General features: G+C 32.9%; 1 protein-coding gene across 5 annotated transcripts in view; it reads left to right on the top strand.

The window, feature by feature from the left end:
* The window catches only part of Znf326 (zinc finger protein 326), a 38,475-nt gene extending 23,739 nt beyond the window's left edge, over nucleotides 1-14,736 (top strand). For all 5 annotated transcript variants that reach the window (XM_015500898.2, XM_048814481.1, XM_015500899.2 and 2 more), the window contains 5 exons: nucleotides 3,774-3,921; nucleotides 5,546-5,645; nucleotides 7,154-7,284; nucleotides 8,903-8,998; nucleotides 12,974-14,736. In XM_015500898.2, coding sequence (XP_015356384.1) covers nucleotides 3,774-3,921; nucleotides 5,546-5,645; nucleotides 7,154-7,284; nucleotides 8,903-8,998; nucleotides 12,974-13,321 — 823 coding nt within the window. In that variant the 3' untranslated portion in view covers nucleotides 13,322-14,736. The remainder of the gene's footprint in view (nucleotides 1-3,773; nucleotides 3,922-5,545; nucleotides 5,646-7,153; nucleotides 7,285-8,902; nucleotides 8,999-12,973) is intronic.
* The last annotated feature ends 3,145 nt before the right edge of the window (nucleotides 14,737-17,881 follow it).

The raw sequence follows: 17,881 nt of genomic DNA, 5'->3' as shown, positions 1-17,881 counted from the left end.
TAGTAGCCTGTAAACAGATTCCCTTATATGTAGGAATGTAAACTTGTAATAAAAACAAAAGGATTTGGTTAAGCAGCAAAATAATAAGGAAAAAAATCAGTTTAGATTCTCGTTTACCGTTTGGAATAAATCCAAATAGATTACTAAAAATAATGGAAAATTACAGGAAAATAATTGGAGTACTTTAATCTCTTCAAGTATAAATTTTTTTCCCCTAATAAGTTTGTTACTGAATAAGTTAATAAATGAGATAATGAACAAATTTGGCTAAATACAGACTTGCAAAACAAGCAAACAATCTTGAAAATATAATCTTGGGAAATGTCTTATGTCTAAATTAGATAAAAATCATCCGATTTTTCTTTGGTAAAGATGTCTTCCTGTGTTGCCCAGGCTGGTCTTAAAATCTTGGGCTCAAGTTGATCCTCCCACTTCAGCCTCCCAAGTAGCTGAGTTCAAACTTTTTTAAAAAAAGTATGAGAACTAAGATGTCCAGTACTTAACGTGGTCAAGGAACAACAGTAGTTAATAACTTGTGGAGAAATGTTGAGACAGTAATCCAAGGAACCAGAAAATGCAAATAATAATATGCTATTTTATTAGTGAAGAGAACGTATTTATTTGTGAACTAAGGTACACTCGAAAGACACTTAAAATTCTGCTGCCGCCAGGTGTATTGGCACAGCGCTATAATCCCAGCTACTGAGGCAGAGAGATCACAAATTTGAGGTTAGTTTCAGCAACTTAGTGAAATCCTGTCTCAAAGTAAACTAAAAAGGGCAGGAGGTAGTTCAGTGACAGAATGCTTGCCTAGCATGTACAAGATTCTGGGTTCATTACCCAGTATTGGGAAAAAAAAAAAAATCTGTATAATATTGTTACCATTGGAAAGCAATTAGCAGTTTCCTTCCTTCCTTCCTCCTTCTCTCCTTTCCTTCCTTCCCCTTTCTCTCTTCCCCTCCCTTTCCATTTTTCTTTGTTTCTTTCGTCGTAAATTTCTCTGTACCCATTAACCTTTCCAAGAAAATAATATAAAAACATAGAGAGTGTAGTCTAAACATATATGCCCATTGCAACATTTTTTTGTAATAGCTCTAAACAGGAAATAAAACCAACTATAGAAAGTGAGCAAGTAGATGGAAGTTTTGACACATTCCTTTAGGGTTTTTAGGTTGTTGTTAAAAATGAAGATGATAAAATTTATGATAGCATGGAGAAAAATGCAGGCAAAATAGAAAAAAATATATATATAATGCAAATTATGCATTGGAGAAAAGGACTAGTAGAAGTTTTTATTTTTATTTTTTTTTACCAAGTATAAAGGACTTATTTAATGACGTGGAATAACACTGAGGGTGCATGGAGCGGGCCACCTCCAAGAGAGAAAATGGGGCCTAGAAATTATTTCAAAAAGACTATCATTGATATTTTTTCCATCATTTTCTTGCAGTCTTCTCATAAGGTTCTACTTATGCTAGGATATAAAATTTACAATGGAAATTCAGTAAATTTCCCATTTAGAATATGCATTTGTTCTTTAAATGTTAACTTAGTGGTATAGCAAGAAGAGAAAGAAGTGTTTCACATAATTTTGTAAGTAACCAAAATTTCCTCTAAAAGAATTTAGAATTTGAAAAACTTTTAATATTAAGAGATCCTTTTTTAAAGAGTGAGTTTCTTCGATATTAAATAGGTAACTTTTTGTTAATCCTTGGTAATTATATAGGTATTAGTTTTATTTATGTAAAATGTGGAAAAGAAAATTCAGTTATATCTGAAGACCCAGATTATTTTGTATTTGTTTTTTATTTTAGTCTGTTAATTATACTTGTGTAATATTTGTATCTAGCATTAATAACCTATTCTTTTTTGATTTGTTGTTCCTGGGATTTGTTATTGGAATTTGAGTAATAATAAGATTAACCTTATTAAGAATTGATCCATAAAAAGCAGTTTTAGTTTTAAGAGGACTGCTGTTTTTGGTATTTATGAATATCTTTTCCACTTCTCATTTCTTATAATTCCTTCTTGTGACAGAGGTAATAGGCATAGTTATTAATATGGAAATGAATTAAAGTCAATACTTTGTATCAAATGTTTAGGAGTCAAAAGATGAATTAGCATTTTAAGATTAATTTTTATGTTTAATTAACCTAGGAGTATTTTCCCCATTAAATTATAGATTTGAATATGACATTCATGTTAATATAATAAATATTGTGATTTGGAGAAAATCAAAGAACTCAACTTTCATTTAGCTGTTTTCTTCATAACTATAAATAAAAACCTGATGATATAACCAATAGAATGTCAGTTCAATTAAGTTGTCATGTTAGGATAAGAACCCTTTAAAATAACCCCAAATTATTTTAATTTACCAGAGCAGTTTTTCTCTGAGTTAGAAGTATTAGAGATTGACTGTAAATGACTACTATTCTTGTGATATGTTCCTTTGATTACTTGAATGTTCTTAATATAAAGAAGATGGAAACGTAACTATGTATATGTGTTTAAGGGAAACTAGGAAGAAAGGGATAGATGTGTGTGAGATGTATACAAATAACAGTATATGGTGAAGAGTGCAAGAAGACGTACAAGGTAGTTTTATGAGCAATAACTTGTAAATAAGAGTGCAGGTAAATCAGGGAAGGGTACTTTATGAAAGTGGTATTTGTACTAATCTAGAAATGGTAGGATTGCAGGAGCTGTGAGAGGCAGTGTAGGTGGAGTGCTTGGCTTGAGATAAAAGCAAAGAAATGTGTGGGTTTTTTTTTTTTATATTCAGAAAATGAAAAGCTATATAGATTAAAGTGAGTGCAGTAGGGCAAAAGGTATAATGTAATTTAAACATTTAATAAAGACATACTGTGTCCTAGATTCCATTAAAGGTATTGGTATGTAAAGTCAAAAGAGGAGAGATTAGGCAGCTGAAAGCATTTTTGACTTTGTTTTTTGATGGACAAGGAGTCATTCAAGCATTTGAGCAGTAATTGTGGTATTATCCAGATTAGGAAGTAATAATAATTAATTGAACAATTGCTGTTTTAAGGACTTTATATGTAATAATTTTTCTTTTTTTAATCCTTATGGCATCTCTATGAGAAATCTCATTTCATAAAGATAAGAAAACTGAGCCAGAGTTAAATCATTTGCTCAATCTCACATAAGGGAGCCAGGATATAAACCCAGCATTTGACTCTAGAGCCCATAGTATGAACCAGGAAAATAAATCCAATAGCAGTGTGGGGAATTAATTGGAAAATGAAGATTGTGGTCAGAAACCATTTTGGAGACTATTGACATAATTCAAGGAAAAAGAAATGATATATTATGATAAAGTAGAAACAATGGGGAAATTCATTCTGATATGGCTCTTCAGCTTACAAATATATGCATTTGTCTAGGTTAGGCCTATTATTTTCCCTGAAATGTCGTATAGTGAGTAGAACTTTTGATCATCCAAGAGTTACGTTGTTTGGTTTGCTACCTGCTTTGTTGATGATACAAATGTAAAATAAGTTGTAGAACTTTGGAATTTTATAGTCCTCTGTTTGCTTTGGCCCTTTAATTGTATTAATTCCAAGGTGGGCCAGAAATGAAAAATGGTATAATAACAGTGCTGTTCAAATAGACTATATTTTTCTGACTTAAGTTAAATTAAAATAAGTCATAAAATGGAAAAAAGAAATGATTTATGTGGTAAAATTAGTTTCATTGGTGTATTCTCTAAGAGGAAATGGTAATATTTAAAGTAAAACTTTTTTTCTTCATAGAATGGCATTCACATGCTCATTTTGCAAATTTCGAACCTTTGAAGAAAAAGATATCGAACTGCATCTAGAAAGTTCTTCACACCAAGAAACATTAGATCATATTCAGAAACAAACCAAATTTGACAAAGTTGTTATGGAGTTTTTGCATGTAAGTAGCTGCTTTTGAGGTGATAAGCACTTTTATCTGATCTGAATTATCTTATTTCTTTTTTTATAGTTTCCCACCTTTTCTGTTCTATGTTTCTGAAAATTTAATAATTAACTTTATTGAGAGAAAGCTATTAAAATTAACCCAGACTTAGATGTGAATTCTTCTGTAATAGAGTTTGGATTTGGTATTTGGAAAACCATTTTACATTTCTCACAGAAATGTCAGAAAAGTAATTCCTTTACACTGTTTGTTCATGTAGTTTCAGCTATCATCCACTGTGTATACATGTGGTTGCCACTTTAATTCATTATTTCAGTTGAACCTTATAGCAATTCATTTTTATCATAATTGAAAGATCATGCTCAGAGCAGCTAAAGATCCTGTCAGAGGCGAAGAACCTGGTTGTTTTAGTCGGCTTTTTTACTGCTATGACCAGAAGTCCTGACAAGAACAATTAGAGGAGGAAAAGTTTATTTTGGGGTTCCCAGTTTCAGAGGTCTCAATCCATAGACAGCTGGCTCCATTCCTTGAGGCTCCATGTGAGGCAGAACATTGTGGCAGCAAAAGAGCTTGGCAGAGGAAAGCAGCTCAGGACACTGGGAAGTAGAGAGAGAGCTCCACTCAGCAAGGACAAAATATATTACCCCAAAGGCATGTCCCCAGTGACCTATCTCCTCCAGCCAAACTTTACCTGCTTACGGTTAACACCCAGTTAATCCCTATCAGGGAATCAATACTCTAATCTGATTAGGTCAAGACTCATAACCCAATTATTTCCTCTAAACTTTCTTGCATTGTCTCACACATGAGCTTTTGGGGGACAACTCATATCCAAACCATCATCCTTTATATTATCAGTATGTGGTCATGCATTTTTTGTTTGTTTTTTTAATTTCTATGGAAGATGTTGTCAGGCACTGAAGACTATAGATACCACTCTTAATGCACCAATAATAAAACATATTGACAGATAAACAGATGATACATTTAAGAATAAATGGCAATAGTTCAGAAGTACAGTAAGGGCTTGGGCAAGAGAAAAGTTGTTGGGACCAGGAATGCAGGAAGAAGAGGCTTGAGCTGAACTGGTAATTGTACAGAAAACAGATTTAGACAGGAGTGATAAAAATTATTAGAGGGTCAGAAATACAGTGATCATTCAGACCTTGCAGAATTGTGTCCCTTAATTACAATTTCTTTCTGAGGGGCTGGGGATATAACTCATTTGGTAGAGTGCTTGCCTCACATGCACAAGGCCCTGGGTTCAAACCCCAGCACCACAAACAAACAACAACAAAAAAAATCTTTTTGTAATTTCTTTCCTCAGTGGGTTGCTATGTGTCACTTATGACTTAAATATGCATTTACCTAAGAAGCCCTCTTGACTATTTCAGCTGTCTTTGATTTTTTTTCTCTGTGTGTAAAATATATTTTGAAAAGTCAATACTTTTTGTAATTTTCTAGTATTTTATGATAGCCTACTCACCTAAATTGTAAGCTGCTTTTGAACAGATATTAATTCTTATAGAGCAGTTATTGTGTCTTCAATAAGATGAGCATGATGCTAAGCATATACTGAAGTGCTTATTGAGAACTGTTTGGATCCTTTTTTATTTTCTAGGAATGCATGGTGAATAAATTTAAGAAAACATCTATTCGTAAACAACAGACAAATAATCAAACAGAGGTTGTCAAAATAATTGAAAAAGATGTTATGGAAGGTAAGTGGGCAAATTGTTTTAGGAAATTTACATGTATATTTAACATAACTTTTTTTATCATAAATGATAGCTTTCTTGTTCTCCCCTACAAAGTGATATAGCACATAATTAAATATTTGCTTGCCTTTGTGGGTTAACAGAAGTGAATTTTGATTTCCTTTTTCAGTGCTTACAAATTTATTATTACCTACTGTTGCCTCCTTCATGTGAGTTTATAAGAAAATTCATCTTTTCCTGTAATTCCTTCTGAACTCCAGTCTTTTTTGTCCAACTGCCTACAGACATCTCTTCATCAGTTAGACAAAATCAATATATCCAAAACAGTTTTATCATTTATTTCAGCATATGCCCCCTGCAGAGAAAACAAAACAAAAACCCACTAATATCTCCTTCATTTATCTTGAAAAGTAGTCCCACCATCTACCAAAACCAGAAGTATGGAGTTAATTTAAGATACCTCTTCCTTTCTGTGTTTGTAGCATTATTTCTTATAGGTTCTATCTTAAATATTTACTAAGTCTGTTCCTTAACCTCTCCTTTAGATTTTGCTTTTATTGTTCTCTTGATAGTTGTAGTGTTTTCCTAACTAGTTTTCTTACTTCCAGTCTTTCTTATTTCTAATTCTGTGTAATCTTATTATTTCAGAAAATTGCAGTGGTTCTCCATTCTCTACACTTTAAAGTTCAAATTCCTAGACATGGCACACAAAGATCTTTTAAACCTAGGCCCTTTTTAGTTTTTCTGTTCTCATCTTTTGTCCCTTAATTATAGTCTGTGCCCTAGTCATACTAAATTGCTTGCAATTCTTAGAAAATCTGTGCTATTTTCTCTATGGTTAGCAGAGAGAGACCCCAGTGCTCAGACCCTGCTTGTGATTTTGTTTATGACTTATGTTCTCTTTTCTACTTGTTTGTAATCGCTGACAAAATCAGATTTGATGGTGGGGCCAAAAAGGCAAATAGTATTTACATAACATTGTTATTAAAGTAGTAAGTTTTAAAATTTTAGTAAAAATAATTAAAAATGTATCTTGAGCATACACACAAAATATCCCTTGCATATATTTATACCTTTCCTTGAAATAAATTCTAATCATTTTCAAGATCTAAAAAAATATTTTTCCCCTTAAGAATCAAATGTTGACATCCTTTTTCCTCTCCCTACCCACCCATATTTATAATCATAAAAATTTCTTATTTTATTACAATATCAACTTTGTTTTCGTTTATATTTTGGGGAAGATAGATTTATAGGCCTCAGAGTATGAGTGTATAACATGATTAGGAAGTACAATGTAATTACACCTTGTAATTTTAACCAGTTATCTACATACCTAAAAAATCTGTGTAGATTTATGAGATGTGTTAAAAATCTCAACATAAACCTATATACTCTTATCCTTCTTGTGGTAAAAGGGGTACAAATGGTTATGAAAACTAAGCAGTAGAGTCTTGATTTGTCAGAAAAAAGAATATATTAGTTTTTTAATGATAGGATTTGTTTTGTAGGTGTTACTGCAGATGACCACATGATGAAAGTAGAGACTGTTCACTGCAGTGCTTGCAGTGTGTATATTCCTGCTTTACATAGTTCAGTTCAGCAACACTTAAAATCTCCTGATCATATCAAAGGGAAACAGGTAAGTTTTGATCTATCTTAAAATCCTTGAAATTTCTCAGTCCTTTATTATTTTTTGGCCATTGTTTTGTAACTATCTTCCTATATATAATACTATTAATCTCAAGTGAGAATAATTAAAAGTATATTCATAGAAGCAGCATTGTATATTGGTTAAGACTGTGGGCTCTGGAACAAGACTTTCAGGGTTTAAATCCTCGATCAGTATGTAACAAGTAAATTAATCTTTCTAAGTTTCCTTATATATAAGGAAATAGGGATAATGATTCTCTCTAATAAGATTATTTAAGGATTAAATAAATTAAAACATCTAAGGTAATTAAAATGGTGTCTGGTTATAGTAAGCATTGAGAAAATCAATTGTTGAACTATTTTTTTTATAGTTGATGCAAAATGGTTTGTGAGAGTAGGCATGTGTTTTAGAATAAAAATGAGTAAAGATTATAACTGATACATTTTTCTGGTGGTTATGAAAAATAAATTTAAAAATTAAGATGATCAGTTACTGTCTACTGTTCTTTTTTTTTTTTTTTTTTTTTTTTTGAGAAGAATATCCTGGAAAATTTTTAGCTTATTTCTTCTGCATATTGGCTGTTGTTTTTGGGGTCAGATTTACTTCAAACAACACAAATGTTAATGTAGTAGGAAATTAACTCACTTGAGAACTAGATTTAAAGATTCATATATTAAAGCTCTTAAGTTTTAAATAGAGGATACCTGTCTCTTAAGTTCATATTTTGTATTGAAGTGAACTTCATTTAACTCAGACTTCTATATGCAGTTTGAGCACATAATAGTGTTTTCTTAATCTTTGCCCTTTCCCCCGCCCTTGATAATTCTTTGATGTTTTTTGCAGCCAAACATTTTATATTATTACCTTTTCTTCTCTGCTTAATACATTATTGTGATACCTGTAGCCTAGAGGAAGACTAATTAGTTACTCTTGTGGTATGAAAAATATTCTTTCACAAGATGTGGGGGGCGGGGAGGGAGAAGTAGGAGGTTCACTAGATTGGATAAGGAGGTTTGGGGAATGTGAGGGGGAGGGAATGGGAGAGATAGTTAATGAATTGGACATAACTTTCCTATGTTCATATATGAATATACAATCAGTATAACTCCACATTATGTTCAACCACAGTAATGGGAAGTTATACTCCATTTGTGTATGATATGTCAGAATACATTCTACTGTCATGTATAACTAAAAAGAACAAATACAGAATTAAAAAGTATATTCATTAATAAAAAATTATATTCATTGAGATAGCATGAAAATTAGTATTTGGGCTGAGAGATGACTTAGAGAGGAGAGAAAGCAACTGTCTAGTACATCTAGATTTATAGTGTTTAGGGATTTATTGTTTTTATTGAAACTAATTGGCTTATGAATCTTCATTGTTTTAAGTTCATAATCCATTAAATCGGTTAATGTTTAGTCCATATTAATCTTTATTATTTAATTTAGATTATGATCCCAATAGCTATTGCTCTATAGTTTTATTTGCCATAAGAGAAATCATTTAAATTTAAGGATTTGAGCATAAAATGTTTTTAGTTATACAAGCACTTTTTATGGCATGACATTCTAACCTTCAAATATATTCTGTTTTCCATAGGCTTATAAGGAACAAATAAAAAGAGAGAGTGTCTTGACTGCCACAAGCATTTTAAATAATCCAATAGTGAAGGCACGCTACGAACGATTTGTTAAGGTAAGATTTGGGGGCAAAAGTTTTTTAGGAAATACTGTCGTATAGTAGTAATTAAAAGTGACACCATAGTAACTTTTTGTGATATTTAAATACAGTACAAATTGGGTACCCTGGCCCACTTTACTACTCAGGGTTTTCGTCATATGTTACTGCTTGACTCCTTCTTTACACAGAATTTCTTCAAATAGTTTTTGTACAAACATGAACTCACACACACTGTTTTTTAGGAAATTAATAAACAAATTTTACAGGTTAGTTTTTGAGTATTTACAAAATATTTAAAATCATTCTGCACTAATGAGACCTGTTATATTGAAGATTTACAAAAGTCTGTTATTTGCATTTAGTAAATCTTTATAGAATAAAGAAGTTTATTTTGGCTTTTGTGGTGATTCACAGTTCACTACTCTTGTGAAAAAGCCTGATATATTTAATGGCTATTAACTATTATCAAGCAACTTCCAAGCTGAATAATCTCAGTTCTTTTGATTTATTCCTCAAGGGTCATTTTCTAATTCTAATTAATTGTGCTTGTTGCTGTTCACTACTTTCTTGACACTATTAAAAAAAAAAGACAGCTGTGAATTGAAATGTTAATTTTTGGGGGAGGTGTGGCATCAAAAAGACAGAAGCTTAAAAAGATAATAGCTAAATGAGGAAAAATTAGATTTTTATCCTTGCTTTATCACAAAGTTTCAAGACGTTAGTGATTTCTGTTGTTGAATGAAAGTAATTTCTAATGAAGAAAATATAAATTAGGAGTTTCTACATAGGGTTTTCAGGCTATCCAATTGAGTCTCATTATGGAATGGGAGACATCACTGGTGGAAGTGTTTTGCTTATGTGCATATTGTGGAGAAAACACCTGAACTGAAGAGATCTCTAGAACTTCAAATATGTTCTCTAGATCAGCATTCTAGACATCACCTTGGAGCTCATTAGAAATTCAGAATTTTAAATCTTATTATGCCTACAGAGTAAGGAGTAAGAATCTTCATTTAGCATGAACCCATTTGATTCATATGCATGTTAAAATTCAAGAAGCACTAGAATCACATTCCTCATTGATTTGCCTTTGTTCAGCATTTCTGTCTGTGATGTTCCTTGTCATTCGTGAGAACATCCTCTGCTCTTAATAGCTTTTGTCATGGCTTAAACCTCTTTTACCTTCAGTTGCTTTCACCCTGAGAAAAACACCTTTTTAAATCTTTGATCCCATCAAGATAATCAATTCATCAGTTTATTTTCCAGTTATATCATTATGTTCTACCTTTACTTCCTTCCTTGGACATTCATGGTTAACCATTTCAACAAGCAATAGTGTTCTACAATTGCTTATTTGTTCTTCAACTGCTTACCAGTTCCCAGCATTTAGCTACCTCTAGTTAGCTAAACTATGTATCATGGAGCTGGGTACAGTTGCATGGGATCTGTACTCCCAACTACTCAGGAAGTTGAGGCTGGAGGATCATTTGAACCCAGGTGTACAAGGCCATCCTGGGCAATACAACAAGTCTCTGCCTAAAAAATGAAGAGAAAAGAAAAGAAAAAAAACTATGTTATTGTGTCAATCCTGTTTGCCAGTTTTTCACTCAATAATTTTACTTATTAATTATCAATATTGTATCTTCTGTAATGAACATTCTAAACCCTTTTTCATTCTTCATATGTTCTATATTTCATCTTTATTTTCCTCACTTCCATGTTCTTTTCTCTTTTGTTAGGGAGATTAAGATTATTAGAAATGAGTTTATGCCTTAGATTTATGTACCTTTTCTTTTTATCTTTCTTGTTATCAGTAAGGAAAATATTCTTTTTTGACCTTCATCTATGTTCTTATTTTACCATTATCTCTTTTCTCATTTTACCCATTATCTCTTATTTTACCCATTATCTCTTGTTTTACGTTGCTTGCATCTGATTTTTACTTTGCTTATTATTTATTTTCTGTTTTTATAAGCAGACATGCTTATGAGTTCTCCAAACTAAAAATGACTTTATTTTTCCTGAATTTAGTGTTTCTTCTCATCTGACTGTACTTGAAAATATTGTTTTGTGGTGCTTTTTACTTTTTATTATTCACTCTTTAATTGAGTAGTTCTCACCAGGAGGAATGAAATCAGAATCACCTATGAGGCTATGATCAAGTAAAAAGTTTCAAGGCCTTTTTTTCAGATCTTCTGAATTAAGGTTTCCTCAAGCTTTTCATATTAACATTTTATGAAATGCTGCTCAAATATACAGGTTACCTTCTACCCTGGAAATTTTGATTCAGGAGGTCTGAAACTGATTCAGAAATTAGTGTTTTTAGTAAGATCTCTACTACTTGTCAATTAAAATATTGAGTGTGGACCAAGGCCTCTGGATTTTGTGAATTTCACAGGGAATTATGAAGATGGATTCTTTGAAAACTTGCTGTTCAAACTCGTGTGTGTGAGTGTATGTATGTTTTGTGTATTTTTTTTTCCCTTTTGTTTTGGTGGTGCTGGGGATTGAACCTGGGGCCTTGTGCATGCTAGGTAGTGAGCCACATCCCAGCCCTGTGTTACACTTTTGAAACTGCTTCTCCTAAGATTACCAGTGACCCAATTATTAAATCCAGTGGCCTTTAAAAAATTAACATACTATGGTTTATTTAACATGGAAAAGTAAACAGTTGGGAACCCTTATTCAGCTTTAATAAGTGATTGGCTTTCATGACATTTTTCAGTCCTTTTGTACTTTTATTTGTGTTCTTTTTTGACACTGGTGATTAATCACCATTTTTCTTGAAACTCTTTTGGCAGACAATATTTTACTATCATGAGTTCTTCTGCACTGAACAGTTCCTCTCTTCTGACCTGTACCCCCCACATATAGGCATTTTCATACGTTCTCTCTCAAATTTTGAGTTGCAAGTTCACAACTGCTTGCACCCAGTTCTCCTTTCCCTGCTCTAATTTACCTATTTTTTTAATGTTGTCACATCTTTTATGTTGTCCTTTTCTGGATTATTAGTGTAGCCCCCTCATTAGTATTTCTTTTTCACTTTTCTTTTATTCTCCTTTTTTGACAGTGGATATTGAACATAAGGCCTCCTAAGCACATGCTGTACTACTGAGCTACACTCACAGCCTGAGTATTTCTTCTATTCCTTTCTGGGCATCAGTCCTAATATTTTCCTGTTTAATAACTTTTACTGCCTCTCTATTTCTTACTACATTAATATATGGTCTTGTGATATGGTCCAACTTATATGAAGTTTGACTCAGGTATATAATTGCTAAAATTATTCCTATGAATGTTTACTGAATTAAAGACTTGTCTATTTTTAATTTATTATTATTATTTTTAATGACCTATGCTCATTTTTGCTTTTGTTCATTTATTTGAGTTAATTTTTCATTGGTGCATTGTAACTATACACAATAGTGGGTGTCTCTTTTTTAAAGTGGACAGAAATCATGGTATCTGGTAGGTAAAACAAGGTACCCAGTTTTCATTTCAGCTTTAAAAAGACCCTACAATAATAGTAGGTGATTAGTTATTTAAGATGCACAACTGTGTATTCTCTGTTTCTACCAAAACCTGCATATTTGCCTTTGTCTTTCACATATAATTTTAGAAATTCAGTTAAGAAGAAAATATGATTTTGGGGCTGGGTTTGTAGCTCAGTGGTAGAGCACTCGCTCCCTACATGTGAGGCACTGGGTTCAATCCTCAGCACCACATAAAAATAAAATAAAGGTATGTGTCCATCTACAACTAAAAAAAATATTTAAAAAAAGAAGAAAATATGACTTTTAAGTATTCTAGTTTGCGGAGTGCAAAGCAGTGACTTAAGTATGGAGTTCTGAAATAGATATGAACATAGATTTAATGGACTTTTCATAAGTGAAAAAAACTACAGATAGTATTTTTCATGATACAGCAAATAAAAATTTCACTGGAAAAAATAAGTGTGCTGATTTTAAAAGGCATTACTCATGTTTTTAGGGTGAGAATCCTTTTGAAATTCAAGATCATTCTCAGGAGCAGCAAATAGAAGGAGATGAAGAGGATGAAGAAAAGATTGATGAACCCATTGAAGAAGAGGAGGATGAAGAGGAGGAAGAAGAAGCAGAAGAAGTGGGGGAAGCAGAGGAAGTGGAAGAAGTAGAGGATGTGGGAGAAGTTGGAGGAATAGAGGGAGAGGGGGATGTAGAGGGAGGGGAGGAAATAGGGCCAGTGGGGGAAGATGGGGCAGTAGGGGAAGTAGAGGGAGCCGCAGAAGCAGAAGAAGTGGAGGAAGAGGCAAAGGAAGAACCTGTTGACTTCCCTGTTGAGCAACCTGAAGAAAATTAAATATAAGGTAGTAGATTTAAAAGAAGCTTTAAATTTTTGTCCTAATGTGGAAAAGGGTAAGAATTTTAATAGCTTAAAATATGAATTAACATACATGTTGCATGCATTCCAACCCATTAAAATTTGTTTTATATAATTTGTACACGTTTGGTATTTGTTTAATAAAATGAAGGTAAGACTAATTTAGTTTTTATAGCTATCAAACTTAGATCTGATAAATTGTATAATTTTTAAGCTTAATTTTTATTACTTTATTATTGGTGTTAAGGATAATAGATGTGTATTATTAGTATATCTATTCTAATCATTTGAACTTAAAAGCTGCTCTTGGGAGTGAATTTTCAAGTGTGCATTGATTTTTTGAATACTTACCCTAGAAGAGATAAATTGGGCAAGTATTTTGTGCTCTGTGTATTTTTTTACTGCATTGGACATTGACTAGTAATTTGCGTTAAGATAGCTTAAAAGCTTTTTGTGTACATGTTTCCCTTTGTAGTAATAAAATGTTTTTTTTTTACAAAATCTTTATCCTTGGATTAGCAATTTAAATGAATTGGTTTATTATTGAAATTAGTATCTAAAATCAGTATTTGCTCTAATGTATGAGTTCAGCTTGCAAGGATTTCAAGATGATTGAGAAGACTTGAATTAAAGAAAAATATTTCTCAGTCATATTTTTAAAAAGTGTGACTAAAGTATATTTTTAAGCATATTTCAAAGAGAGGTCAGTGTGTAACTGACTTTGTTTATACTTGTTTTAGTTTTTTCCTTTTGTTTCTGCCTGTGTCAAATCTTGAAATCTTCCTGAAAACACATTTGAATGCAAGTTAAGTGTGCCAGTTTTAGTTCTTTTTTCTTTTTTTTTTTTTTAACTTTATTTTATTTATTTATTTTTTTTTTTATGTGGTGCTGAGGATCGAACCCAGTGCCTCAACCGTGCTAGGCAAGTGCTCCACCACTGAGCTACAGCCCCAGCCCCAGTTTTAGTTCTTTTATCGTGGCTGTTTTTGCCTAAAGAACCAAGAAGCAACCTTTTTTAAAAAAATTCTTTCTCTTTCATATATTCTTTTTTTAACTTATGTTTTATATACCTATATATTCTACAAGAGAACATAAAACTGGTAGATATCTACTCTTCAGTCATTTATTTTCAAATGACAGTGTGTATGTCTCACTGAAAATCAGTGCTCTTACAAATCTTATATGAATCTTTTTGTGAACATGAATTGAAAGAGCAGCATCTTTAAATCTTTATTCTGGGTTCAATTTTAGTGAAATTAGCTTTTCAAAAATTTGAGGCAATTGTATAAGTGTACCATGTATTAGATAATAAGGCATTAAGTGGATGAATGTATGGGCATTTGTAGAATTTCACAGATAATTTCTCTTTGTATAAAACAAGGCTTTTAAAACTAGATTTTTCTGGACCATTGTGATTTTTTTCTAAATAGTGAACTAGATTTGCTTACCTTTAAGTTGGAAAAATTCAATATTAGATATTAAATATTTGGAGCCAATTAAGAGAAGGGAATTCATATTTACTTAGTGGAAAACCTGTTTTGCTCAGGAGTTCATATTTTAACGTAATAGGACTTGATCAACCTTCTTAATTCTTTATTTCACAATAATTGTGTAAAGGCTAAGATAAAAGAATAATAGATTTCTCTGGGTTATTATTAGTATTTAGTTCTTTTGACACTAAATTGGGATTTTAAAATGTCATGTCTCTAATCAGATTAAGATATGAAACTTTTTTAGAAGAGTCCTCTGTAATAAGAATTCAGTGTAACAACTTTCAGGTTAATGTTTTAGAGTGAGAGGAGGCAGGAGTTAAGTAGTAATTTTTATGGATGGCTTGAGGCTTTATACAGAATAGCTTATTTACAAAGTATTAATAAAATATATCTTGTTATTATACTTAATTTAGAAATTCAAGTTCATGTATTTTCCAGTGGATAATTTGTAGATTTGTAGTTTAGTTTGCAGGCAGATTAATTTTTGTGATCCCCTTAGTGTTTATATCTTCGTTGCTTTTATAAAAAAGATTTGTGTAAGAACTTTAACAATCTTTCAACTTCTGTTTTCTAAGCATTACTTGTTTTCTTTTTTTTTTTTTGAAGAGAGAGAGAGAATTTTTTTTTTTTTAAATATTTATTTTTTAGTTTTCGGCGGACACAACATCTTTGTATGTGGTGCTGAGGATCGAACCCGGGCTGCACGCATGCCAGGTGAACGTGCCACCGATTGAGCCACATCCCCAGCCCCTGCATTACTTGTTTTCTTGATTAAAAAAGAAAGTAGTGGGCTGGGATTGTGGCTCAGTGGTAGAATGCTTGCCTAGCATGTGTGGGGCACTGGGTTTGATTCTCATCACCACATATAAGTAAGTAAATAAAGGTCAATCAACAACTAAAAAAAAAATGTAGTTTAGTTCTAATAACCAAAGAAATTAACTTATGTTCCATATAATTGTATAAATTATGTTGCTAGGGACCATCCTGTAGTCTTCTATTTTTATTGTTTTCTACGTCTGATCTATCAGGTAGTCTTGTCTGTTCTACTTCCAGAATTTATCTGCATGCTTTTTTTTAAATCTCTGCTGCTATTACCCAATTGAAATCATCATCGTCTTTGCTGGATAGCCAAAATAGCTTATAACTAATCTTGTTTCCACTCATAACTCTGTTAGACTTAGTTTCCTACCACAGATTAAAAGTATAATTTTTTATTTTATTTATTTTTTGTAGAGGGGATTGAACCCAGGGGCACTTAACCACTGAGCCACACCCCAAGCCCTTTAGCACCTTGCTAAATTACTCAGGTTGACTTTGAACAGCCACTGGGATTACAGGTGTGTGCCACTGTGCCCAGCCACACAAAGTATAATCTTTTAAAAACATAATTCAGGGGGCTGGGGATGTGGCTAAAGCGGTAAGCGCGCTCGCCTGGCATGCATGCGGCCCGGGTTCGATCGTCAGCACCACGTACAAGATGTTGTGTCCGCCGAGAACTAAAAAATAAATATTAAAAAATTCTATCTCTCTCTCTCTCTCTCTCTCTCCCTCCCTCCCTTCCCCCCACTCTCTCTTTAAAAAAAAAAAAAAGACATAATTCAGGTAGTGTAGTCTCTTCTGTTTGGACCTGTGCAATCCAAACTCCTTATGGTGATCAGTCCTGGCCTAGGTTTCTAGCTTCATATTATGCCATTCTTCTCACCAGCCATGACGGCCTTCTGTTTCTTTTCGATGAAGCTCTTCTCTTCAGAGACCTTTCACATTTTTTTGTAGCCTTTACCTGACAGCTCTCTTTGGCTGACTCTTCCTCCTTAACATCACCTAAAATGTTAGAAAGGGGCAGTAGTTCTTAAAATTTTTGTAAAGTTAAGGATTTGGAGTGCCACCCCAGAATGACTAAAGAGTATTTTCTTTGGAAGTAATGTTTTTGTTTTTGTTTGCAGGGGGAGTACCAGGGATTGAACTCAGGGGCACTCAACCCCTGAGCCACATCCTCAGCCCTATTCTGTATTTTATTTAGAGACAGGGTCTGATTGAGTTGTTGAATGCCTTCCCATTGCTGAGACTGGCTTTGAAGTCCCAATCCTCCTATCTCAGCCTCCTGAGCTGCTGGGATTATAGGTGTGCACCACAGCACCCAGCTGGAAGCTATGTATTTTTAATAAGTATTCCATGCGATTCTGAAGGTAGTGGCAAGTGATTGCAATTTTCGAATATTAATAGGGCCCTCAAGTAAATTTCTGGTACCTATGACTCTCATATCAAAGCAGGAGCTTTGGTCCTTTTGTAAATATGCATAGGTTTGGGGATTCTTCATAATAGTTTACAAAAGCATTGGAATGATCCGTAACAGACCTGTAGGAGTCAGAACTCTATCCCCCCTTTAAATTTAATCCATCATATTGTAAAGTCAGTAGTAGGACTAGTAGTTTTTTCCATGTAACAAGATCTCTCTTGTATACATGACAGAAAAAAGAACTACAAAGGCAATATTAGTATATATTAAAACATTTGAATGAGAGGGAGTGGTTATAGTGTGGTAACCAGATTTTTAAAGGACTAGTTAATTACTCTAGTTACTGGCTCAGAGCTGCTAGTCTACAGAATCCCTCCAAGGTAAAGGCATAACATTTCTTGCTGTTTACCAAATAAACTGAGACACAGAGCATATATGGAGAGAGTGAGTGGGTATGTGTGTGTGTGTATCAGAGTATGCCAGTTCCCCTGGTGTTTTGTGAATACTAGAGGGCTTTGATTCCTCATATTTCCACAAACAACCAACCTGCTAGCTGTCTATTTTCCAGTTTTTCTACTGACTATTCTTACTTCCTTGCAAAATTAAAATGCTAGATTTCTTGCAATAAAAACCTGCCGGGGAATTTTTTCACTCAAGCTGGGAAAAATTAGGTAATGCTGAAAAAAATATAGTGGTTAGAAAACTACCATTTGCAGGCCTTCAACTGCCTGTATTTGTATAGATTTTTATATCCGGAAAGGGCTGGATAAAACCAAAACAAAGAACGTGTGAATCATACCGTATGTGGAT

This window comes from Marmota marmota, unplaced genomic scaffold (assembly GCF_001458135.2).
Source record: "Marmota marmota marmota unplaced genomic scaffold, marMar, whole genome shotgun sequence".
Lineage (NCBI taxonomy): Eukaryota > Metazoa > Chordata > Mammalia > Rodentia > Sciuridae > Marmota > Marmota marmota.
The sequence above is the reverse complement of the archived record's forward strand: the minus strand, read 5'-3'. Positions and strand labels throughout refer to the sequence as shown.